Genomic DNA, 26,820 nt, shown 5'->3' with positions numbered 1-26,820 from the left:
GGTCCAGACTGTGAGAGGGCACAGGCCGGGCTAGGGGACCCCCCCGCCCCCCGAGTGCACAAATTTTTGTGCACCGGGCCTCTAGTTTTTAAAATAAAAAGGTGTTGGCAAGCTAACACCTGGGAGAAAAGATTAGCAACATACAGGGTGGGGCAAAAATAGGTTTACTACAGTTTAGTGTATGGAAAATAATCTATATATATAAAAGCCTAAGAGACCATTACAACCTGACGACCAACTGGTACCTATGACGCTCACTTACCACCAGGGTCAGACGCTCAATGTAGGAGCTGCCCCCTGGTGGTCAGTGCGCTCCCACAGACAACCTCCTGTGGTCTCTCCCCGAGGCCAGCCAGGTGGTCAGTGTGGCCAACCTCCCACAGTCCCTCTCCCCTCCCCCCCTGCCAGCCAACCTCCTGTGGTCCCTCCCCCTAGACTGGGCGAGATGGTCCCGATCGGCCCCCATCGCCAGCCAGGCTGAGGGACCCCACCCTTGCATGAATTTGTGCACCAGGCCTCTAGTACAATAATAAAAATGTAGTTAATAAAATAGACAAGAAATGCAGACACTTGACATAAAGAGAATAAATAGTGGATATCTAAAAAGATGTTAAACTTCATTAATTACCAGGGAAATGCAAATTAAAACACAATGATTTAACTGCTAGAATATTAAGTGCTGGGTATAAACAACCCCTTTAGGAAAATATACTATAGTTGAACTTACTCATACCTCAAAACCTATGGCCCAACAGTTCCACTCCTAGGTTTATACTCAACTAAAATGTAAAATCATGCACAAGAATGTTCACAGAAGATTATTTATAATACCTGCACATGGGAAACAACTCAAATGTCTCTAAATAGTAGAATGGATCAATTGTAGTATATTCAAATGATATAGTAATACTGTTCCAAAGGACAAACTCTGTTCTGCACCAATGTGGATGAATCCCACAGAGTTAATTTGCATAAAAGAAACCAGATACTATAAACAGGAGGTAGGGTTTAGTAATTAGGAGTGAGCATGAGAGGAATCTGGGTTACTGGTAAATAAGTCATTAAGATTTAAATCTACACTGATACGACTTTATAAAAGCACATATCTTACATTTTTTTAAGTTTACCAAATTATTTATGAATAGAAACAGAATCAAGGCAATTAAAACTGTTTAAAGTTGACAAATGAAGAAGTAAAGATAAAAGCATATTTTTATCTAGAGCACTGTTATCCAATAGAACTTTCTGTGATGATAGAAATGTTCTGTATCTGTGCTGGTTAATATGGTAGCTTCTAGCCACATGTGGCTATTGGAACACTTGAAATATAGCTGGTGGGACTGAGTTGAGAAACTGAATTTTTAATTTAACTTAATTTAAATTTAAAGTCAATGCACTTGTGGCCAGCATATTGGACAGCACAGATCAAGAGAGATGGGGGCACCACTATAGGACACAGAATCCACTAAAATATGTTCTCTCTGGGGAGTGGGATGTTATAAAAAAGTTGTGATGGGGCTAAGTTCACTTTTACCATAAATTCTTTTGTACTATTTGCTGTGTAACTTTATGTACTACTCTTTCTTTTGAGTATATAAAGCACATACTCAAAATTGTTAACAGTTGTTATCTATGGGTGGTAGGGTTTATGGTAATTTTCTTTTCTTCCTTAAAAAAATTATCCATATTTTCTAAAATGTTTACCAAAATGAAACATTTAAAAAGAAACACACACACACACACACACACACACACACACACACACACACACAGCAGCCCTGGTCAGGTAGCTCAATTGGTTAGAGAGTCATCCCTATAGGCCAGTGATGGCGAACCTTTTGACCTCGCCCTAACTTAACTCTGGTGCCGTGTCACATATAGAAATTTTTTGATATTTGCAACCATAGTAAAACAAAGACTTATATTTTTGATATTTATTTATTTAAATGCCATTTAACAAAGAGAAATCAACCAAAAAAATGAGTTCGCGTGTCACCTCTGACACGCGTGTCATAGGTTCGCCATCACTGAACTAGAACAACAAATCAATGTCTCTCTCTCCACCTCTTCCTCTCTCTCTCTCTCTCAAATCAATAAACTAAAAAAAAAAAAAAAAAAAGAAAGAAAGAAACAAAACAGTACCTGGAATTAAATTCCCTCTTCTCTACTGAAGGAAGGATAGGAAAAAAGCATACTAGTTTAGACATACATCTGTTCAGTAAATATTAAGTGCCAACTACCATATACTGCTCAAAAAAATTACAGAATAAATGAATGAATAGCCGAAACCGGTTTGGCTCAGTGGATAGAGCGTCGGCCTGCGGACTGAAAGGTCCCAGGTTCGATTCCGGTCAAGGGCATGTACCTAGGTTGCGGGCACATCTCCAGTGGGAGATATGCAGGAGGCAGCTGGTCGATGTTTCTCTCTCATCGATGTTTCTAACTCTCTATCTCTCTCCCTTCCTCTCTGTAAAAAATCAATAAAATATATTTAAAAAAAAAAATGAATGAATATATGACTCCTGCCCTCAGAAAACTTCTAAATTAATGGATAAATCAAGATATCTGTGGTATAAACGAATCACACAAGCTTGATTTTTATTAATGTTTTTATTGATTTTTTAGAGAGGAAGGGAGAGGCATAGAGAGATGTAAATATCAATGAGAGAGGAACATCATCAATCGACTGCCTCCTGCACACCCACTACTGGGGATCGAGCCTGCAACCCAGGCATGTGCTCTGAATGGGACTCGAACCCTCCACCTCTTGGTTCCTGGGTTGATGCTCAACTGTTTAGCCACACTGGCTGGGCAAGCTTGATTTTTAAATAAACATTTAAGTCAAGCAATATATTCATATTCAAGGGAAGGCCTTCGCCTTAAAGTAGTCACCTTGAAGGCCAGTTATTACATTACTTTAAGAAACCACATAACAGTTTTAAGAAATACCTTCCAGCTATTTTAAAAAAAAAATCAAACCCACTTTTAAAGCACAGAGGTATTCTATTTTGGATAATATTTCAAATTAGCTATGTGGGCTTTGAAAGCAATTTTAACAAAAATCCTAAACTCCAAAAAGAGAGTTCCTTTAGGAATTAAAAATAATTAGAAACTGAAACCAAAATAAAATGGTGTGATAAACAGCAACAGAATAAATGTAAGACCTACTAACCTGGGGAGAGGGTTTGGGGTGACTGGTAACACTGAACCTGCACATGTAAAGTTGTAACTCAATAAAAAGTGACAATCCAAGAAAAAAAAAAAAGATTACATACTAATGTAGCATTGTAGTTAATTCTGTAAGCTGCACTGTGGGAAGAGAAAGGTAAAACTAAAAAAAAGAAGAAAATAGAATTAACCTTTTTTATTTATAAAATTAACCTTATTACTTGTCATACTTTGTAAAAATAACAATGGAACCAAATGATAAATATAGTGTATCTTCTCAGATTGTCAATTTGACTCAATATTAAAATTGTTTAACTTTTAAAAAGTGAAAATAAAAACATATATTATGGAATAGAATACAAAATTCAAATAGATTTTATTTTATTTTTTAAAATATATTTTTATTGATTTTTAGAGAGAGAGAAAGGGAGAGGGATAGAGATAAAAACATTGATAAGGGAGAAAGTCATCAATTGGCTACCTCCTGCAATGCCCCACTGGGGATAGAGCCCACAATCTAGGTATGTGCTCTAACTGGGAATCAAACTGGTGACCCTCTTGGTTCCAAGGTCAACACTCAACCACTGAGCCACACCGGCTGGGGCAAAATTCAAATAGATTTTAAAAAGAGGAAATTTCATGAACATAGAATGCTTCCTGGGAACTTCTTTATTGCCACCTTGATGCTCAGGGGTTTGTCAGTAACTGTTTTCTGCTATAGCTGGTACCTCAGTGGAAAAGTCTGAGAATCACTTTACCACATCATTTGTTCTTTTATTTTCATTCATTTAACAATTATTTGAGGACCAGACACTATGCTAGGTTGGTGCCACATAAAAGATACAATGATGGGAATATGGACAAAGTACTACAATGAAGACAAGAGAAGGATCCCAATAGCAGCTTAGGAAGAGTCAGGGCAAGCTTTACAGAAAGTAGTATTCGAACTAACTTGATAGATGAGGAGTCTGATAGTCAGAGAGGAATCTCCAGGCAATTTTTAGTTATCTAGTGACTATCTGAACATTCTCTCTCTCTCTTTTAAAAAATATTTTTATTGATTTCAGAGAGGAAGAGAGATAAAAACATCAATGATGAGAGAGAATCATTGATTGACTGCCTCCTGTACACCCCACACTGGGATCGAGCCCGCAACCCAGGCATGTGCCCCGACCAGGAATCGAACTGCGACCTCCTGGTTCCTAGGTCAACGCTCAACTGCTGAGCCATGCCGGATGGGCTAGACCAGTGGTCGGCAAACCGCGGCTCGCGAGCCACATGTGGCTCTTTGGCCCCTTGAGTGTGGCTCTTCCACAAAATACCACATGCAGGCGCGCACTTACAGTGCGATTGAAACTTCGTGGCCCATGCGCAGAAGTCGGTTTTCGGTCTGGGCGAGTCTATTTTGAAGAAGTGGCGTTAGAAGAAGTGGGGGGTGTCGGTTGGTCAGGTGACCGGAGACGTGGCGCAGGTGGGCTGCCGGGATACGCAGCGCGTGCAATTCATGCACGAGTTGAGTGAGCCAGTCAGTCAGCAGTCTCATTGTGCAGTGGTTAGTGGTTGGAAGGGGTCGACCTCAGCAAACGTACCTCAATCAGATTGAGGACGTTTTTAGCAAAGGCCAGCTTAGGAGTACCCTAATTAAGTTAATAACAATGTACCTAACTATATAGTTTAAGTTTTAAAAATTTGGCTCTCAAAAGAAATTTCAATCGTTGTACTGTTGATATTTGGCTCTGTTGACTAATGAGTTTGCTGACCACTGGGCAGACATTCTCTTTAAGTAAAAAAAAAAAAAGGAAGCTCAGAAAACAGTAGCTCAACATTACTAGAACATCAAACATGGGGAGGGGGGTGAGAAGAAATGGTGGGAAATGACAATATAGTATATTTTACAGGCACTGTGTTAAGTACATTTAATCCTCAAAACCCTATGTGGTAGGTTATTATTTCTTAACTCCCATTTTATAAGTGAGGAAATTGAAGCTTAGAGAAGTTAAGTAACCTGCTCCACATAAAGCTAGGTAGAGGCCAGCTCACAAAAGGCATTTTCTATACACCATGCAATAGTTTTGGTGTGATCCACCATGCCAGAGTTAAACAAATTACCGATACAAAGTATGTCACAAAGAAGGTTATGGAGAATACAAATGACTGAAAAAAGTAGTACAAGTCCAGAGATTTCTATGGGCTGAATGGTTAAGAAGGTTTTATGCAGAAATTGGAATTGACCTGGGCTGCAGTAGAGGGAAGTCTGAGGGAAGGGCCAGACAGAGAACAGACTGTGAGCTATGACTCTGCCATCATGAGAAGTCAGCGGAGGCCAATATAGGAGAAGACAGTACAGTCAGAAAAACAGGGAGTGATTAGGATGGAAGGGAAAGTTAAGGACAGATTTGGGAAGTCCAAGGAGCCAAGTGAGCTATACTTCCCACTGGCAGTAAGTAGACACTCAGGAGTTTTTGAGCAGAATGGTGAGCTAAAGGATGAGTCCAAGTGACTCTTACAAGAGAAGAGAGGCCTACAAGCAAGATGATGCAGGCCTACATGCGCAGGTTATTACACAGCCAGACGGAAACAAAAAGCAGTACTTTGGAAAGCAGAGTATCAGAGTGACTAACAGCAAGGCTGTGAAATCACACTGATCTGGGTTCCAACCGGTCTTTTTAGAGCCTCCAGTTTACTCATCTAGTAAGCAGGATTAATACCACCTAATTTACTTAATGTTGTCAGTTTTCGATAAAATCACAATGTGTGTGAAGTAAACCATTCAAACAACAAAGACTACATCTAGTGCTTCAAATCTACTAATGTACTACTTGCAATGTTGCACCTTAGTACAAGTTCTACATCAAGCATGTCAAACTCAAAGAGCTAACACGGGCCAAATAAACAAGGTTTAAGTTTATGTGGGCCGCAAAAAACAAAAGCAACATAGGTTTAATAGTTTTATTTCAATAGAGACATGCTGAATACAAAGGCCTGAAATAAATGAGTAACTGTTATGATAAAATAATAGAACATTTTAATAAAAATTATTTTTTTTCTTGAACATTAACTCACCAGACACTGAATAACTGCACAAATTAATAAGCGTAACTCAAATAAACCTATTTTTCTTGTTCTCTGAAAGCAAAATATTTCCTGTTGCACACACCAAACAAGTCAGTACAAGACTAATGACATGGCAATCGGCTACTAAAATATTCGCTGCTAGTATTAGTGGAGAGAAATGGTGCGCCTGCATGTAAGATGCGTAAGGGAAATGAATGCAACATGATTATAGTAATCAGTCATTAACGAACGTTGTAGTTCGTTATTAATAATTACATATAAAAGGATATTGTAAAAATTAAGTTATGAAATTTTTACTAAAACGTTTCTTACATACCGTTATATTGGCTGGGTCACAAAAATATTTGTTATGGGGCGCATGTGGCCCGTGAGCCGTGAGTTTGACATGCTTGTTCTATATCATTCCTTTCCACATTCAGGAAAATACTTACTGAGCACCAACTATGAGTCAGACAACAACAATTTCTCCTCTATGAAGTCATCTCTGACAAGCCCAGCTTCAACTGCTGCCTTTCCTAAACTCTTTCAACCATTCTGGTCCCTACCATTCATTTTTGCACTTACACACAATTCTCAATCAATCCTTCATGTTTTTCTCTCCCATAAAACTAACCATCATAAGAAATAGAAAATGGTGTCATTTCTTTGGTATTACCACAATGAATAAGAAAAGTAAATAAGAAGAGGGTCCTTAGCTTTGGTTTTGCTCAAGAGCTCAGCTCCCTAATCATCACATCTATTTTATAACGTATAACTTGATACAGTACTGGTTTTCTTAACAGCAAATCCTTTGAACAAATATAATCAATACATAAAATTGCTAAAAGCAGATCAGCTCTGGGTAAAATGAGAGTGAGGCGTGAAGTATCAACCTGATGTCTACCCACAACTGTCATCCTCTGGGACACCTAAAAGGAATCCCTAATCCCTCTGGAACTAGTTTGAAAACCTATGGAGCCTGGTCTCTGTGGCTCAGTGGTTGAGCGTCACAGTTCGATTCCCGGTCAGGGCACATGCTGGGGTTGCGGGCTTGATCCCCAGTAGGGGGCGTGCAGGAGGCAGCCGATTAATGATTCTTCCTCATCATTGATGTTTCTATCTCTATCTCCCTTTCTCTCTGAAATCAATAAAAATAATTTTTTTAAAAAAGGACTTCTATTCTAAATAAGAGCCATCCCACTAACTTGATGTGCTCATTAAAAAAAAAAAAAAAAAGTAGAGCACTGTCAGGAGACCCCAAAACTCTGACACTAACAAGGCTACCTAATTAATGTGACCCCTTCCCTCCCTCTGATCTCCAAAAGGCCCCCTCTGGTTATTACTCTCTAGATGGGAAAGTCCCAGGAAATATCTTGAATTCAGAGGAAGAACTTTTTAAAACCAGAGTTGCAATGCTTATACCATGAGTGCACAACTTGCTAGAGCCACATTATTTTTCCTTTTTCTTTTAACAAGCCTCTAACTTCTGAAAACAAAGCTAAAATAACGCCTGAAGCAATTAGAAGAGAATCTGGGACAAAGGGGACTTCTAAGTGGCTTGTTAAAATTCTGTAAAGAGCAGTCTTTACAAGATGCTTCCTTACATTCATCATCAGTCAAAAATGATTGTACAAAAATTCTATCAACACTAGGACTCGTCTTATTGTTATTAAAATAAATACAGACAAAAGCATGGGCTTAGTGTAGGCACTGAATCAGCAGTGAATTAGAATTTTTCACCATTCAGCACCAATAGAAAGGAGTCAGTTAGGTCTGAGATAAGTGAAAACAGAAGTTGCCATAGTAACGCACACATTTACCCTAAAAAGGCCGGACTGGGGGTGGGGGGCTGAAAAGTAGGTCAATATTTCTGCCTAACTAGCTCTAGTTCTTGGCTTCCCCTCCTCATCTAAAGCAGCATCCTCCTCCTTCCCCACCCCTATAGGAGCAAGAAGGGGGAAATCAGGTGATAGTTACTCCTTCAAAAAAGCAAGGGATGAGGAAAGGTCTAGCAGAGGGAAGGTGAACTAAGAGGACAGCCCACTAAAAACCTCATGAGTGCCCTGGGACTACCCCTGGGAAAGCAGTTGCTGATCAAGGGCACCAATGCTAAGAAACTGTTGCTGGGTTACCACAAATCAGAAATTGCCATTTTCCCTGTAGCAGTTTAAGTGCACCTAATGGAACACTTGGGAATGCATTATTAACAGCTTTGGGTTGGGTTAGAGCTGGGGAGGGATGAGTACCCTGGCATGGATGAAACCTGAGACCGTTAGCAACAGGCATTCTTTGATGGTTAAAACTAAGAATAGGGCTCAAAAATGGCCTAAAAGACAGAAAGGCAGGGAGGGAAGCTTAGAAAGTTCCTTTTCAAAGTCAGCTGATTTTGCTAACATAGAAACATAGTGCCCTTTGATACTCTGATCTGAAATAGCTACTATTCCAAGAAGGCGAGGGCAACCCTGGTCTCTGAGATGATGTGAAGAGTGCCAGAGCTCATAATTAGCTCTTCCACCCGCGGTGCCAACAAATGTGGGAAGCAAGTTAAACAGAAAGCATTTGGGAGCAGGTGCAGTTCCACTTCCCTGCAGCTGTTAGTGTCTGCATAGGAATAACCCAAGGCATTAGTAATGATTTTTAACAATTTGGTGTTAAAGCCCTGGTATTCTAGAAGATGAAAGATAAAGGAGTGAGGTCCAAAAAGCAGAAACATCTTTGTAACCAGTGAATATTTCAAACTCTAATCTCTACATATCCTGTTGTAGTCATTGTACAGAGGCGGGTCTAGGCTTCCATGGCTCAGGCCATTCAAACTTGACTGGGAAACTTTTCAACCCAGCAGACTATTAGAAAGGACAAGCTCAGTTTCAAATTCAAGCTCATGTATTCAGAAACATCTGCAAATTGTCTGCTTGTACTTCTGCATGTCTCCACTCCTCTGCCCAATTAGAGGAGGGAAAGAGGGTCAGAGACACAGCAACATTTAAGATGACTTCAGAGACCACGAGCAGCCAACACCTTTGGAGAGGAGCAACCCTACTGTATGGGCAAGGGATCAGAGACCTGAAGGACCAGGTACCGGGCCTCCATCAATACTATGGGCAGCAGGAGCACAGAGAGAGCAAAGTGCGCATAAACTTAAGGCAGGAGACTATAGGCAAAGAAGGCCTGGGCTGGGGGGGTTGGGGACAGGCTGGGAGAGGGCAATGGGGCAAAAGGGGACATATGTAATACTTTCAACAATAAAGAATTAAATAAAAAATCTGAAGCATATATGGCAAAATATTAAAATCTGACAGAATTGGTAAATGAAAACAAAACAAACCCCCAAAACAATGTCAATCACTTTATGAGGGAAATGTGAGAATAAACAAATACTATTCTCTCTTTTTTTAAATATATATATATATATATATATATATATTTTTATTAACTTCAGAGGGAAAGAGAGAGGGACAAAGAGATAGAAACATCAATGAGGAGAGAGGGTCATTGATCAATTGCTTCCTGCACACCCCACACTGGGATCAAGCCCGCAACCCAGGCTTATGCCCTCACTGGGAATCAAACCGTGACCTCCTGGTTTATAGGTCGATGCTCAACCACTAAACCACTGGGCAGATGCTGTTCTATTATGACTTCTCGGTACAGCCCAGAGAATTGACTCAGTCTCGCGAATTTGTATTTTTCTTTTACATAGAGCAGCACATAGGACAAGGAGAAGTTTGTGGAACAAATCACTCTCTAAAACATTCTATTACAAAAATGTTCAAGCTCAAGCATACACAAAGTAGAAAGAATAGGATAATGACCTGTCATCTAGATTCAAAATTGATCAATATTCTAGTGCAAATCTTAAAGCCAAGATAGGGATCACTTTAGTGAAGGGTTCTAAGTGTTACACATCAAACCCCAAATGGCAAATTTCTATATTCAACCAGGAACCTGAAGAGATAGGTTCTGTAGGAAAGCAGCAGTGAATAAAGGAAAACAGACGTCTATTTAAATATTTTTGTTGTTGTTAATCCTCACCTGAGGATATTTAATTTTTCCCACCGATTTTTACAGTGGAAGGGAGAGAGCAGGAGGGGGCAAGGGAGAGAAGGAGAGAGAAAGGGAGTGGGAAAGGGAGAGAGAACAAAAACATTGACCTCAGAGAGACACATCGATTGGTTACCTTCTGCACACACCTCAACTGGGAGTAGGTATTAAACCTGCAACCCAGGTACATGCACTTGACCGGGAATCGAACCCATAGCCCTTTGGTGCATGGGCCTGACGCTCTAACCATTGAAAACATCAGTCAGGGCCCATTTAAATTTATGAAGAATGTCCAACAGGATAATTATATCTGCAGGTATTTCTACAAGTTATATTATCTGCATTTTTAATTTCTAAAATATATATTTCCAATTAATTTATGTTTGCTGAGCAAGAATCACTGTCTTGCACCAAACTATGAAAAAGGCTCCACAGTTACCATCATCAGCCTTACAGGACTGTCACATTTACAACCACTTTTCATTCTGATGCAAACATTTGGAGCAAAGTTAAGAAAAACAGGAAAGCATAGATTTAGTTCATTTATGACCTACTACAACCCACCCTGTGCTGGCATTTGTAGAAGCTAAAGCAAGGTCTGTACTTACTGGAACTGTTACGTCATCATAAAAACTCCAAGCTAAGGCCCATCTCATTGTCCGACCTTGACAGAATTCAGTGTAGGTGACTTTAGGAACCTGAAACCAACAAACACAGCATCTTATCAAATTGAAGTCATTCTACCAATATGTTTCTGGCCGCTGCTTCATGTGAAATTGTGTCCCAAAACAATTATGCATAGCTGCCTAATAATCAATGAATAAATTATCTCTCAACAAAGTTGTGGCATTTTTCCCTCCCATAAAACATTAGAAAAAATTTATAGTGCTGGCTTGACATCCAAATATATGAAACTTCCAAAACACAGCTCTTCAAAGAAGCATTGGTAAAATGATTTGAATGGTTTTTTGTTTTCTTTTTGTAAGAAAGCAAGCCACCAAATGACTAGACACACCTATATAGTCTCCCTTTTGTCTATCAAATTTTAAGAAAACAAAATTGCTTTGTAGCTGTTATAATTTTAACAAAGAAAAAGTGTGGTAGGGAACATAGGGTAAGGAGAATGTGAGAGAGAAACCAGAAATCAGAAATTTGGCTTCTACCACTGGACCCACATCTGATCTCTCTGGAAAGTCATCCTGCTAAGGCTTACTCATGCCAAAATACCATACACTGGGACGGGCTATGAGAGGAGTAGTATTTATTTGCCACATGCTTTTTAAAACAGAAGCAAGGGGCTGAACTCATGTGGATTGCACCATAGAGGGACACAAACTGTACTGAGGATCGTCTGGTTCTAGGTGTTTTTTGATAACTAGATGCATAACCCAGACTTAATTCTCTTAAGGTACATAGCCTTGAGTTTCTGCAGTTATAAAGGAGTCAGATGTGGCAGGTAGACACCAGGTTGTTTTATATTTTTTTAAAAATTTATTTTAGAGAGGAAGAGGAAAAGAGAGATAGAAAGATTGATGGGAGAGAAACATCAATTGGCTGCCTCCTGCATGCCCCCTACTGCCTCCTGCACGCCCTCATTTGAGGATCAAGCCTGCAATCCACGCATGTACCCTTGCTGGGAATCGAACCAGTGACCTCTTGGTGCATGGGATGATGCTCAATCCACTGAGCAACACCAGCCAGGCAACATCAGCTTTTTAAAATTTTTGGTTTCTCTCTGACATTATACTCATCCTGTTTTCCCACTTTTTCTTTGTTATAAGCAATTGTTAAACAAGGCCTTATTTAAATAATTTATGAGAAGTCCCTTTTGGCCCCAAAATTAAAAAATAAACAAGCAAAAACAAAACAAAAAGCCCATTTAAAGATTCAAGGTGTAAAGGAAAATCCTATACTCCAACTACCATCAACAGTAGATACACAAGAACAGTAATGAAGAAGGCTTACCCCTTGTACTCGAAGTTCTTCCTTCAGAGGAGCAAGGCTGCATTTCTTTCCCAGCATACAGCTATACCACCTGGAGGGGAAAGTCAGGCAAGTAAAACACTGTTTATGTGGTTACTTTTTTAAAATCCTCACCTGAGGATATGTTTATTGATTTTAGACCAAGAGGAAGGGAAGGAGGGAGGGAGGGAAGGAGAGAGATAGAGAGAGGGAGAGAGAGAGAAAAAAAACATTGATGTGAGAGAGAAACATTGATTGGTTGCCCGGACCAGGGATGGAACTGGCAACAATTTTTTGGTGTACAGGAAGACGCTCCAACCAACTGAGCTACCCAGCCAGGGCTATGTGGTTATATTTTTATTTTTATTTTAAATCTTTATTGTTCAGATTACTACAGTGTTCCTCTTTCCCCCCCCCCCCCCCATAGCTCCCCTCCACCTGGTTCCCACCCACCCTCTGCCCTTATCCCCCCCCACTGTCCTCATCCATAGGTGTACGATTTTTGTCCAGTCTCTTCCCGCACCCCCCACTCCCCTTTCCCTGAGAATTGTCAGTCTACTCCCTTTCTATGCCCCTGATTCAATTCTATTCACCAGTTTATTCTGTTCATCAGATTTTTTATTCACGTGATTTTTAGATTCACTTGTTGATAGATATGTATTTGTTGTTCATAATTTTTATCTTTACCTTTTTCTTCTCCTTCTTCTTCTTAAAGAATACCTTTCAGCATTTCATATAATACTGGTTTGGTGGTGGTGAACTCCTTTAGCTTTTTCTTATCTGTGAAGCTCTTTATCTGACCTTCAATTCTGAATGATAGCTTTGCTGGGTAAAGTAATCTTGGTTGTAGGTTCTTGCTATTCATCACTTTGAATATTTCTTGCCACTCCCTTCTGGCCTGCATAGTTTCTGTTGAGAAATCAGCTGACAATCTTAGGGGTACTCCCTTGTAGATAACTAACTGTTTTTCTCTTGCTGCTTTTAAGATTCTCTCTTTGTCTTTTGCTCTTGGCATTTTAACACTTGGAGTGGGTGTGGTCCTCTTTGGATTCCTTTTGTTTGGGGTACTCTGTGCTTCCTGGACTTGTAATTACAAACAAATATTTGGTAATACGCAGTTACAATCGGCCCGAGTTTACACGTTTCCCGCACTCCTCTCTCTCTTCTTCTGGCACCCCCATAAATCAGATGTTGGTCCGCTTGAAGTTGTCCCAGAGGCTCCTTACACTATCTTCCGCACTCCAAGTGTTAATTATGATGTGTCTTGGTGTGGTCCTCTTTGGATTCCTTTTGTTTGGGGTACTCTGTGCTTCCTGGACTTGTAAGTCTATTTCTTTCACCAGGTAGGGGAAGTTTTCTGTCATTATTTCTTCAAATAGGTTTTCAATATCTTGCTCTCTCTCTTCTTCTGGCACCCCCATAATTCAGATGTTGGTCCGCTTGAAGTTGTCCCAGAGGCTCCTTACACTATCTTCATATTTTTGGATTCTTTTTTCTTTTCTGGTTGGGTGATTTTTACTTCTTCATACTTCAAATCTTTGACTTGATCCTTGCGATCCTCTAGTCTGCTGTTGGATCTCTGTATAATATTCTTTATTTCAGTCAGTGTATGCTTAATTTCTAGTTGGTCCTTTTTCATATCCTCAAGGGTCTCACTAGACTTATTGAGGGTCTCACTAAATTTATCGGCGGTTTCTAGAAAATTCCTGAAAAACCTTATAACCGTGGTTTTGAACTCTATATCCAGTAGTTTGCTTTCCTCCATTTCTGTCATTTGTGACCTGTTTCTTTGTCTTCGCATTTTGGCTGCTTCCCTGTGTTGATAGAGTGGCTTTCTGTGCTAGGTGTCCTATAGGGCCCAGTGGCTCAGCCTCCCCAATTACCTGAGGTGGACACTCTTGGTGCACCCCTTTGTGGGCTGTGTGCACAATCCTGTTGTAGTTAAGCCTTGACTGTTGTTGGTATCACTGGGAGGAATTGACCTCCAGGCCAACTGGCTGTGAGAATCAGCTGTGTCTACGGTGGGAGAACTTCTGTGCTGGAGACACCCTTATGGGGCAAGACTTGCTTCAGTGGGGCTTTGGTGCTCACTGAGTCTGCCCCCTGAGTGTGTCCCTTATGGATCTGAGGAGTTGTAATCTGGATGGTCCCACTCTGACTACTGGGCACACTGGCACTTGGATCTCTAAGGAGGTGCTAATTTAGCCTCTGCCTGAGGCTACCCAGCAGGAGCTATGGAGATATCTGCAGATTCCTCTTCTTTGTTTGGGGATTGGAGGTGCCCAGATGAGGCCCAGCTGTGAAGCAATGCAAGCTACTGTGGGGCCTTGGGCCTTCTTTTGGATGTTCTGGGTCTCTCTGACCCAGCTGCAGTTTGTGTTAGGTAATTGTAGATTGCAAAGGGCCAGGTCATTCATATGCAAAAGCCTCTGCCACAGCTTGGGTGGGGCGGGGTCTCAGGGAATCAACAGGGCGGAGCAAACAGCTACGACTGATCCTCAGCCCTGCCCTAAGATGTCCCAGGTCTCAGTGTCCCGTGGTAATCACTGCAAGCACCTCTGAGAGAAAACCGCCCTCGAGTTCCACCCGCTGCCAGACAGTCCAGTTTCTCCCCGTATGAGTCTGGGTTCCCCAGAGTCTCGCCCGGAACTGGAGTCCAGGGCCGTCGGGAGCTTGTGTCTCTCTCCCGATTGAAAAAGACAACCGCGTCCTCGGTTGCCAACCTTTTCCGCGTGCGCCTCCGTACCTCTGCACTTTACTTCCGCACCTCCTCTGAGTCTCAGTGTGCTTTTCTCTTCCCTTCTAGTTGTAGAATTTCCACTCAGTCAGCCTTCCTGTGGTTCTGGATGATGTCCGTTTTGTCTTTTAGTTTTATTTTTGAAGTGGTTGTGGGAGGCAGCAATTTCAGGTGTTTACCTATGCCGCCATGTGGTTATATTTTTAAATTACGCATTATCAAGTGAACAAGATGAGAATAGCAGCAAACAAACACTGAGTTAAGTTACAAGTGACAATAACATGAATTATATGTAGACAAAGAACAAATCTAGCCAAAGAAAATAAGCACAAAGCAACTAAAAGAAAATAATAATCAAAACACTAAAAAACACCAATAACACATGAATCCACTAAGCCTCTCCAGTGATTGGGTGTCCATAAAAATGTATACAGAACTTAGCAGCTGATAGCTCAATTCTGAAAATGAAATGTATTTTAATAAACACTGCCTTAATAATCATTCAAAGTATATGCATATACTTTTTGGAATACCCTATATTTGTTTTTTCACTTTGTTTTGATTTCAAAGAGGAAGGGAGAGAGAGAGAGAGAGAGAGAGAGAGAGAAACATCAATGATGAGAGAGAATCATTGATCGGCTGCCTAGAGCCTGCAACCCGGGCATGTGCCCTGACCGGGAATCAAACCGTGATCTCCTGGTTTGTAGATCAACACTCAACCACTGAGCCACGCCAACTGGGCAGGATACCCTATATTTGTAAGGTGAGTCAAAGAGGGAGAGAGAAGTCTTTCCCAGCTGGGTGATTCAGTTGATTGGAGAATCGTCCCATACACCAAAAAGGTATGTGCCTTGATTCCGGATCAGGGCACATACCTAGGTTGTGGTTTTGATACCCAGTCAGGATGCACCGGAGGCAACTGATTGATGTTTCTCTCATACATGTTTCTCTCTCTCTCTCTCTCTTCCTCTTTTTCTAAAATCAGTAACATATCCTCAGGTGAGGATTAACAAAAAAGAGAGAGAGAGAGAGAGGTCTCACCTGTAATGCTCAAAAAACAGGCCATTTAGCCTTAGGACAGAAATTAGTTAATAAATAACAATAAAGACATGTATACCTGAAACTAATACAATGTGTATCAATTATACCTCAATTAATAAAACACACAAAAAAACATGTACTGTATAAACACCCCTTCCCACTATTAAGAGAAATTGTAAAATCTAGCATGAACCTGTATTTTGAGATGCCCTCACTGGTAAATAAATTAAGGATACATGTTACATTAGAGTTCTACCAGAACATGAAATCAATTTCTTCTATAGTAAATACAAATTCAGAAAAGGAAGTGCAGAGAAGATGGAGTGAACTAGTTAAAAGTTAAAAGGACAGAATTTATTTCTTCTGATTATTCTAAAAAAGTGTGAAAAGTATAAACTTTATACGGGATTTCTCTTTACCAGTAGCTTATGAAGGATTAATTATTATGGAAATTGCCCTTTAAACATAAACAACTAGGAACTGGACATAATATATGAAAGAACTGTTTTTCAGACACTGGACAACTGCAGTAAAGACCTATGATCTCAGAGAGAAACAATCCCGGGGAGTCCTACCTTTGCCAGAGCTCACTGACTGAAGGAAATTTCCAAGCTGCAATGCAGGGTAAGGAAACTCACACAGAGCCCAAGAATGTTGCTGAATTGATGAGCTAGATATTGGAGTTCAGAGAGGCCAAAGAGGTAAGGATCTGAATAGCAAAATACAAAAGAGGAAGGAGCTGCACAGAAACAGAATTCTGGGCATCTGTAGAGGAGTCCCTTGGAATATTTTGCAGAATAGTTATTATCTGCACATGTGGGTTGGAACTCTATGAAGCTAGAGAAAGAACTCTCAGACAGCAGCAAACTGAACGGAGCCCAGACAGAGCTGGGACTAGTTTGTGGTTCTACTAGGGTGAGTAGAAAGCCTTTCTTAATAAAAGGGGTATCTGGTAGAGTTCTGGAAAGCATACTGTTTTGTAATGGGGCTAAGAGGCTAGTCTATACACCCCACTGAAGCTTAAAAGCAAGACTCAAAAGGATCAAACTAATCACAAGTAACTTAAGAAAGCATAAGAATAACCCTAGCTGGTTTGTCTCAGTGGATAGAGAGTGGGCCTGCAGACTGAAGGTTCCCAGGTTCGATTCTGGACAAGGGCACATGCCCAGGTTGTAAGCTCAATCCCCAGGGGTGGCGTGCAGGAGGCAACCAATCAATGTACGTGCCAAGACTGGGAATCAAACCCCCAGCTTTCTGGTGTCCAGGAGGACACTCCAATAACTGAGCCACCCAGCCAGGGCAGTCCAACATTCTTTTAAAGAAACAAAATGAAACACAGTATCCTAAATCATAAGATTTGCAATATGTAGCATCCATTAAAAATTATCAGGTATTAAAAGAAGCAGGAAAATTACAACCAGGACTGAAAAAATCAATCATTAGAAACAGACCAAGACTTATTTCACTTAGCATAATACCCTTTAGGTCCACTCATGTTGTTGCCAGTGGCAAGACTTCATTCTTTTTTATGGCTGAGTAATATTCCATTATAAATACCATATTGTCTTTAGTTTGCATATCAAAGGCAGGTTCAATCTGGGTCCTTTGCTATCTCTAAAAATTGGCTAGCCCAGGGAAGGGCAGTCTCTCTCCACCCAGAAAGATTTTCAAGACGTCAAAACATCATAATACATAGAAAATTAAAAACACTTACAATACAAAGCCAGACACAAAAATCTACATTCCATATGATTCATTTATATGAAAGTCTAGAACAGGCCAAAACGATATGACAAAATGATCAGTAGTCACTAGAGGCTGGGATGGTAAAGGAGCACCAGGGAACCTTTTGGGTGATGGAAATGTTCTATATCTTGATTGTGGAGGTGGTTACATACACATTTGTCAAAACTCATGAAATTGTACACTTAAAATTGAAGAATTTTACTATATGCAAGTTATACCTCAATAAAACATATAAGTATATATAAATTTCTAAATGTGATATATCTCATACCTTCAAATATAAAGAATAGTTAATATAGTAATGTTTCACACATTTCTTTCTAATTTATAACAGTTTACAGTAGCAATAAATACTGCATTTTTTAAAGCATCACAATTACTCCTATGTCATTTGAAATTCATCTAACTGCACATTATTTATCTTTTTAAACCTCACCCAAGGAGTGAGGATATTTTTCCCATTGACTTTTTTTTTTTTTTTTAAATATATTTTATTGATTTTTTACAGAGAGGAAGGGAGAGAGATAGATAGTTAGAAACATCGATGGGAGAGAAACATCGACCAGCTGCCTCCTGCACATCTCCCACGGGGGATGTGCCCGCAACCCAGGTACATGCCCTTGACCGGAATCGAACCTGGGACCTTTCAGTCCGCAGGCCGACGCTCTATCCACTGAGCCAAACCGGTTTTGGCCCCACTGACTTTTAAAGAGAGTGGAAGAGGAAGGGTAGAGAGAGAGGAGAAAGAGAAACATCAATGTGAGAGAAACATATAGATCGGTTGCCTCCCACAAGCATGCGCTCTTGCCTGGGAATCGAACCCTTGACCCTCTGGTGCAATGGCCAACCCTCTAACCACTGAGCAACACAGGTCAGGGCCACATTATTTTAAAAGAGAAATTACAGATTAAGGAGATATATTATTATATTGCTTTAGAAAGAGTGTACAGTATTAACCAATATTTTGTTTTCATTGTTTGTGGGTTCAACAACAGGTGACTGCCTCTATTTTTGTTTCATCAATCCTTTTCCCTTTGAAAATACAACAAAGAAATAATTGTTCTATCTAAACTATTTTAAACATAAAACCTGGGTAAATTTACCTAGAGCATAATCAATTTCATTTGGTGGTTTTAAAATGTTTGGATGAAAAATAATATGCTCCCTTTAAGACAGTGTATAAATGGAGAATAAAAATGAATTTAAAAGCCTTTGGTATGTCAGGAACAAGATGAAGAAAAATAAATTAAGAGCAATTAGTACTCACAAAGTAATGTATAAAATAGGTTAATTAACACCTTTCTTTTTAAATTAACATTCCTTAACAGATTAGATCACAGTCACCAGAAGCCAAGAAATAGGCTAAAACAGAGGCAAAAGATACTATAAATTTCCTCAGGAGATGAAGAAAAGCCAATAATGCCAGGCTGGCCAGCGTGGCTCAGTGGTTGAGCGTGGACCTATGAGCCAAGAAGTCACGGTTTGATTTCCGATTGGGGCACATGCCCTGGTTGCGGGCTTGATCCCCAGTGTGGGGTCTACAGGAGGCAGCTGATCAATGATTGTCTCTCAGTGATGTTTCTGTCTCTCTCTACCTCTCCCTTCCTCTCTGAAATCAATAGATATATTTAAAAAATAAATTAAAACACAAAACAACAGGTTGTATAACCATGCTTAAAAAAAAAAAGCGCCAAAATTTAAGTAAATCCTTGGTGTAAGGTGAATACTACATTACAAATATTTTAAGATTTACTCTCTTGCCCTAACCGGTTTGGCTCAGTGGATAGAGCATCAGCCTGCAGACTCAAGGGTCCCAGGTTCGAGTCTGGTCAAGGGCATGTGCTTGGGTTGCAGGCACATCCCCAGTGGGGAGTGTGCAGGAGGCAGCTGATCAGTGTTTCTCTCTCATCGATGTTTCTGGCTCTCTATTCCTCTCCCTTCCTCTCTGTAAAAAATCAATAAAATATATTTAAAAAAAAAAGATTTACTCTCATCAATACACTTAACTGTTTTGTGCAACAGTTAAGAATTATAGAAAAAGCAGAGGTAACTGGGTGTATTAAAAATTCTAATAGATCCTAGCTACTCTCAACAGGCATCCTGTGACAACTAATCAAAATGCAAGTAGAAAAAAAAATGAACAAAAGAAAGATCTAGTTACCCAAGAGACTTTGACCCCATTATACTATTTTAATGATGAAAGTAGCATTCTACTCTTTATAGAATTTAGCAATTCCTCTGAAACAGCAGGTTTCAAAAAAAGTATTCTGAGCCCTGGCCAGTGTGGTTCATTCAGTTGAGCATGGTCCTGTGCACCAAGGGGTCGCAGGTGCCATACCTGGTCAGGGCACATGCCGGGGTTGTGGGCTCAATCCCCAGTAGGGTGTGTGCAGGAGGCAGCTGATAGATGTTTCCCTCTCATCAATGTTTCTCTCTCTCCCTTCTCCCTTCCTCTCATTCTCTCTCAAATCAATAAAAACATATTTTTTTAAAAATTACTTTTTAAAAATTTTATCTTTATTGTTGAAAGTATTGTAAATGTTCCCCCTTTCTCTCCCATTGACTACCTCTACCCCACTCCCTCCCCGTCTCCAGGCCTTCCCCAACTATTGTCTGTTCATCCATGAGCTATGCATATATGCATATAAGTTCATTGGTTAATCTCTTCCCGCCCACCCCACCCCCTTCCCTCTGAAATACATACGTCTATTGCATACTTCAATGTCTCTGGATATTTGTTGTTCATCAGTTTATTCTGTTCACTAGATTCCAAATATAAGTGAGATCATATACTTGTCTTTCTCTAACTGGCTTATTTCACTTAGCATAATACTCTCCAGGTCCCTCTATGCTGTCTCAAAGGTTAAGAGATCTTTCCTTTTTACAGCTGCATAGTATTCCATAGTGTAAATGTACATTTTTTTAATCCATTCATCAACTGATGGGCATTTGGGCTGTTTCCAGATCTTAGTTATTATAAATAATGCTGCTATTATTTTTATTGACTTTAGAGAGAGAGGAAGGAAGGGAGATAGATAGAAACATCAATGAGAGAGAAACATTGTTCAGCTGCCTCCTGCATGCCCCCTACTGAAGATCAAGCTCTTTAAAAAAAGGAAAAGAAAAAGTATTTTGAAATAATTTCAAATGTACAGGAGTTGCAAGATTAGTACAAATGATTCCAGTATAGTCTTCACCCAGATTCACCAATTAACATTTTCCTCCACTTGCTTGCTCTGTGTGTGTCTTTTTCTAAACCATTTGAGACTGAGCTACAGACATCATTGTGTCCCTTTAATCCTAAATATTTTGGCATGTACATTTTTAAAACAAGGACATTTTCTTTTATAACCACAAAACAATGATCAAATTGAGAAAATTTAACACTCATACAATATTATTATCTGGAATACAGTCTATATTCAAATTTCACTAATTATCCCAGTAATGTCTCCCTTGATGCAAGACCCAATCTAGGATCATGCATTTCATTTACATGTCAAGTCTTTTTAGTCTCTCAATCTGAAACAGTTTAGGTCTATTTTTTACTTTCACAACCTTAATATTTTTGAAGAACTGGCTTACAAAATTCCTTGAGGTGGTTTAACGTTTCCTCATAGTTAGATTCAGGTTATATATACGTGTACATACATATATGAAGAGCAGAGAGGTGCTGCTGTGCCCTTCTAGGTACCTCACATCAGGAGGTGATCACCTGAACAAGCAGGTATTCCCCCAGCTTTCTCCACTGTAAAACTACCATATTTCTCTTTGTAATTATAAGTAATCTGTGGGGAGATGCTTTGAAACTATGTAAATATCCTGTTACTCTTCAAATTTTCCATTGTTGATTCTTCCACAAATCAATTATTACTATAACGATTACAAAATGATTTTTCTAACTTTATTATTCCTTCTACATTTATTAGTTGGCATTATACTGTGATGAAGAACATTTCCTCTATTCCCCTGATGCATTTTACTTGCTTATTTTATGCAGTGACTTAAAAGGCATTATTGTCATTATTCATTCTGAACTCATATTGTCCTATATTTGGCTTGAGCGCCTATGTTCTTCTGACATTTAGTACCATAAAAGGTATCCCACCAATCTTATAGACAAGGAAAATAAAGTGGCTTACCCTTTTATAAAGGCAAGTCAAAGTTCACAGAACTGGACAGTCTTTCAGCTGGAGCATTAACTACAATCTGTTATAAAATCTACAATTGTTCCCTGCACTATTACTTAGAGCACCCTATAACTTACACTAGCACCTAGTCTAAAAAACAGAAAAGGAGGGAAAACTCTACATAAACATGAAATAATAAAGTAGTTGTAACATTTCCTTTCTACACCATGGACCTTAGCATTTAAATCTACTGGAGTCCTAAAACAGTCAAGAGTTAAAATAATGGTATTTAATATTCATTATTATTAATTATATCACATATATACTCATTTAATTCTATGACTACCCTGTGAGGTAATTATTGTTACCTGATTTTACCAGTGAGAAAACAAAATTAAAATACAAGTCAAGGAATCACATTCCAAAAGGCCCAGACTATTAAATTTATTGCCCATCACCAAATATGTGGATTATACCGAAATATAAGAAGTATCCATCATCTGGCAGCGGGTAGAGAATGAAAAGGAAAAAGCAAAAGAGGGAGCTTGGGTGAAAGCAATATTAAATTGGGAGTGTTAGATACAGAACTTTGATTCCTGGAAAAATTGTAAAATCATTGCCATAAAGGGCATGAACTACAGACTGACAAACCAATGACAGAGTGAATTCAGGCCATGAGAAGTCCGATAAAGTCTGCTAATTTATTTAAAAAGTTAGTAGAGTGAGTGTCTAAAAAATAAAATGCTAGTAAGCTCAAATCATAGGCACAAAAAGTGAAAGGATGACAGGCACCTGCAAATCATCAATGATAGAGGGGCTAATAATGTCATATGTAAATTATACCAATTAAAATAAAGAGAAGGCTGTCTAACTAGAAGTCCAATTGCAGGCTGGGTGCAGAGGCTGCATGGGTGGTGGAAAGAGCACTGGACCAGAATCAGGACATACTAGTGTAAGTCCCAAGTCTCTAATCTGTACAACTAAGAGGCTGAATATACCTCCCAAGACCCTTCCAACTGCAAAATTCCTTAAGATACAAAACAAAACTGCAGTTGCTACAGGTGAGGTATCTTGAGTGCCATCACTGAGATCAGTCTAATAAATTGAACTTATTTCACCCCATAATGTTACAAATTCTGCTTAGTTCTGCACTTTAATAACAAAAAGAAAATAAATTAGAGGGATAAGAAGCAGATGGGTTAAAATACTTGTTTTAATCCCTTATTTTTCAGAGCTTTAAAATATGCAGCTTCCACAACATTCTAAAATGTGAGGATTGCATAGCAGTATAAACATGTCAACTATAAAAATATGAGGGAGGGCATGAACCGGTAATATGTACAAGTGAAAGTTGTCATGGTACCATGTGAAATTATAAAAAATATTTGCAAATATTTTCAAGAAACATTGCTCTATTTTTGTTTTAAAAAAAAAAGCACTTCATGCCATGGCTTGTGTGTTCAATGGTTAGAGCATCAGCCTGTGCATCCAAGGGTCTCAGGTTCTCTTCCTGGTCAAGGGCATGCACCTGGGTTACAAGTTTGATTCCTAGTCCCTTTGGGGTGCATGCAGGAGACAACCAATTGATGTATCTTTCTCCTCCCCTCTCCCTTCCACTCTCTCAAAATCATTGGAGCCCTGGCCAGTTTGGCTCAGTGTATAGAGCACCGGCTTGCGGACTCAAGGGTCCTGGGTTCGATTCCGGTCAGGAACACATGCCCGGGTTGCGGGTTGGTCCCCAGTGGAGGGCGTGCAGGAGGCAGCCATCAATGGTTCCCTCTCATCACTGAAGTTTCTATCTCTCTCTTTCTCTCCCTTCCTCTCTGAAATCAACAAAAATATATTTTTAAAAATAAAATAAAATAAAAATCAAGAGAAAAAATATCCTCTGGTGAGGATTAACAAAACAAAAACAAAAGCACTTTATTTCCTCTATTCTTCCCATTATCATTCCTCCTCTCAACTTGCCAGAGTCCTAACAGCAGACAAGACTGCTGAACCCTGATTTTAATAAAGCATAACCAGATAAGGTGACACCAACCTCAAAATAGTCAACTCTCTAGAGACATGACAAGCTCTAGCAAGTTACCCTTCCTAGCAAATGTATACCTTTCATTCAATTTGGGGGCTACCAGAGCCAGGTACAGGCAGACTTGAAACATACTGACCAATTTCTCTCCCTTAGAATGGTGTTCCTTTACAACGTATTTTTGTAGGTCAAATGGGACTTTGGGAATAATAATAATAGACTGGTTAAAAGCCTCCTGAAAATAACCTTCCCCATTTTCCTGGTTAGCACCAGTCCCCTCTAAAGATAACAAATACTGAAATGGCCACATGGCCCTGGTTCCCTCTTTTCATGAGTTTCAGACTCTGCTACCTTTCTTTAAGTCTATTTTACTTACTCAGACTCTTCCCAATGCTCAGTATCACTTAAGTCTCTTTTTTCTACATACCCTCATGGATCTTTTAATAAAGCAATTAAAAAAAAACAATTTATTAACTTTTGGCTTTAATAATGTATAAATTTCTATAACAGACCATCCACTAATCCAGTTGCTTTTCATAAATATTTAAATAAACTCACATTTAACAAATCAGGATATCTGATTTTGAAACTGGCCTTTTAGCTCGGCAGATGTGGCTCAGTGGCTGAACCTATGAACCAGGAGGTCACAGTTCAATTCCCAGTCAGGGCACATGCCTGGATTTCGGGCTCCATCCCCAGTGTAGGGAATGCAGGAAGACAGCCAATCAACGATTCTCTCTCATTATTAATGTTTCTATTTCTCTCTCCTTCCTTCCTCTCTGAAATCAATAAAAATCGATTTTAAAAAAAGAAAAGAAATTGGCCTTCTACTAAAATAAGCCGCTTTAGATACCTATAAATCCTAAAAAGTAAAAAGAAAAAATGTTTTCCCTATCCAGATATTCCACTTCTGGGAATATACCCAAAGGAAGTGAAAGCAGGGAATTAAGAGATACTTGAACACCCTGTTCATAACAACATTATCCACAATAGCCAAAGCAACCCAACTGCCCATCAACAGATGAATGGAATAAAAAAAATAGTATATACATACAATGGGATATTATTCAGCTTTAAAAAGGAAAGTCTAAAAAAAAAAAAAATCCAGCCAGTGTGGCTCAATGGTTGAGCACCAACCTATCAACCAGGAAGTCACATTTCGATTCCTGGTCAGGGCACACGCCTGGGTTGCAGGCTCGATCTCCAGTGTGGGGCGTGCAGGAAGCAGCCAATCAATGATTCTCTCTCCCACTGATGTTTCTATCTCTCTCTCTCCCTTCCTCTCTGAAATCAGTAAAAATATTTTTTTTTTAAAAAAAAGGAAATTCTGACACACTCTATAACATGGATGGACACTGAGGACATGATGCTAAGTGAAAGAAGCCAGTCACCAAAGGACAAAAACTATCTGACTCTATTTATATAAGGTACCTAGAATAGTCAAATTCATAGAGATCAAAAATAGAATGCTGGTTGCCAGAGGCTGGGGGGAGAGAGAGGAATGGGAAGTTGTTGTTTGTGTACAGAGTTTTACTTTTCCAAGAGAAAGAGTTCTGGAGATTAGTTGCACAACAATATGAATGTACTTAACACTACTGAACTGTACACTTTTAGAATGGTTAAGATGTTAAATTTTGTTATGTACATTTTACCACAATTTAAAAAAACACACAAAAACTTCTCTATGTCTCAAAGCTAAATTCTAGGGTTGAAAACCTTTTAGTTTTGAACTACTGCATTATCCATCATTTCAACAACACTTAGCAGGGTGAGAATTCAAGTGAGACAAATAGCTCTTTTTGAGTACCTGATGCTGTTTAATAACAGGTGTGTTGCCCTAAATAATTAGCTTTTAAAAGGAATAGCCTTAACTCTCCTCTGGAACTGGTTAGTCATTTCAGTTTCCCTTCATTAAGTTCTTGATAGCTCAATATCCTCACATCTGTCATTGTTTGGGAGACTTGATTCCAAGAATATAATTGCTTCAAGGACTAAGCAACAAATTTATCTGGTTCATGGGGCAGATTTGAACCCATCTGTTTTCTAATCAAAAGCCATATTTGAATCTGTTTTATTCCATCACAGTATCGAAATAAAAGCAATGCAATCATATGGTATTTTCTTCCTTCCTATCCATGTAGTATAGATGACTACAGGAAACACAAATCAATTAAAGGCATGAGAGCATCCTTAGAAACATGGTCTCTGCATACTGTAAGATGTGCTACCTTTTCAATTTTTGTTTGTTCTTTAAAAAACTGTGATTACATTTACTCTAAGTGACATGGTTTCCTTTGGAATTACACAGGAGGAAAATATTCCCATATTGTCATAACCAACTTACCGCAATCTTTTTTTAAGTTGTAAACTGTCGTGGATGATCCTTTTAACAAACTCTAATTCGCCTCCTTCTGCCATGATCTCTGTGATACCTCCTGTATTTACCGAACTAGGTGGAGGTCTTCGAGAATTTCGAGAGTTTACTCCCTGAACAACAACAAAAAACCCTGGTAAAAAATTTTACACCTTAAGACCAAATCTTTGACTGTAATCTAGTTCTAAATAAGAATGCTTAGGCAAAATTTTAGTTTCCAAATGTCATGCTAGCTTTTGGATTTAAAAATCATATAATCATTCCAATACTACATTTTAAAAACTGCATTCATGCAAATATTCCTTCCTAGAATCTTTTACCTTCCATCTTTGTGATTAAACATACAAAAATTTTACCTTTGTATGTACTCAATTCTGTCACTTTTTCTTTATGTTTTCTGTCTTGATATCATGTACAGCAAATATTCCAACCAAAGATTAGATAAATATTTGTTTTCTTCTAGTACTTTCGTGGTTTTACTTTTTAAATTTACCTCCCTCCTACACCTCAGACCATATTAAAAATAAATAACTCAAAT

General features: G+C 39.2%; 1 protein-coding gene across 2 annotated transcripts in view; it reads right to left on the bottom strand.

Moving 5' to 3' along the window:
* The window catches only part of METTL16 (methyltransferase like 16), a 64,372-nt gene that overhangs the window by 7,971 nt on the left and 29,581 nt on the right, over positions 1–26,820 (bottom strand). For both annotated transcript variants that reach the window (XM_023762813.1, XM_006099164.3), the window contains exons 6-8: positions 26,253–26,395; positions 12,229–12,298; positions 10,872–10,961 (exon numbers count right to left, since the gene is read on the bottom strand). In XM_023762813.1, coding sequence (XP_023618581.1) covers positions 10,872–10,961; positions 12,229–12,298; positions 26,253–26,395 — 303 coding nt within the window. The remainder of the gene's footprint in view (positions 1–10,871; positions 10,962–12,228; positions 12,299–26,252; positions 26,396–26,820) is intronic.

The sequence above is a fragment of the Myotis lucifugus genome, unplaced genomic scaffold, assembly GCF_000147115.1.
Source record: "Myotis lucifugus unplaced genomic scaffold, Myoluc2.0 scaffold_262, whole genome shotgun sequence".
In the NCBI taxonomy this organism is placed as follows: domain Eukaryota; kingdom Metazoa; phylum Chordata; class Mammalia; order Chiroptera; family Vespertilionidae; genus Myotis; species Myotis lucifugus.
The sequence above is the reverse complement of the archived record's forward strand: the minus strand, read 5'-3'. Positions and strand labels throughout refer to the sequence as shown.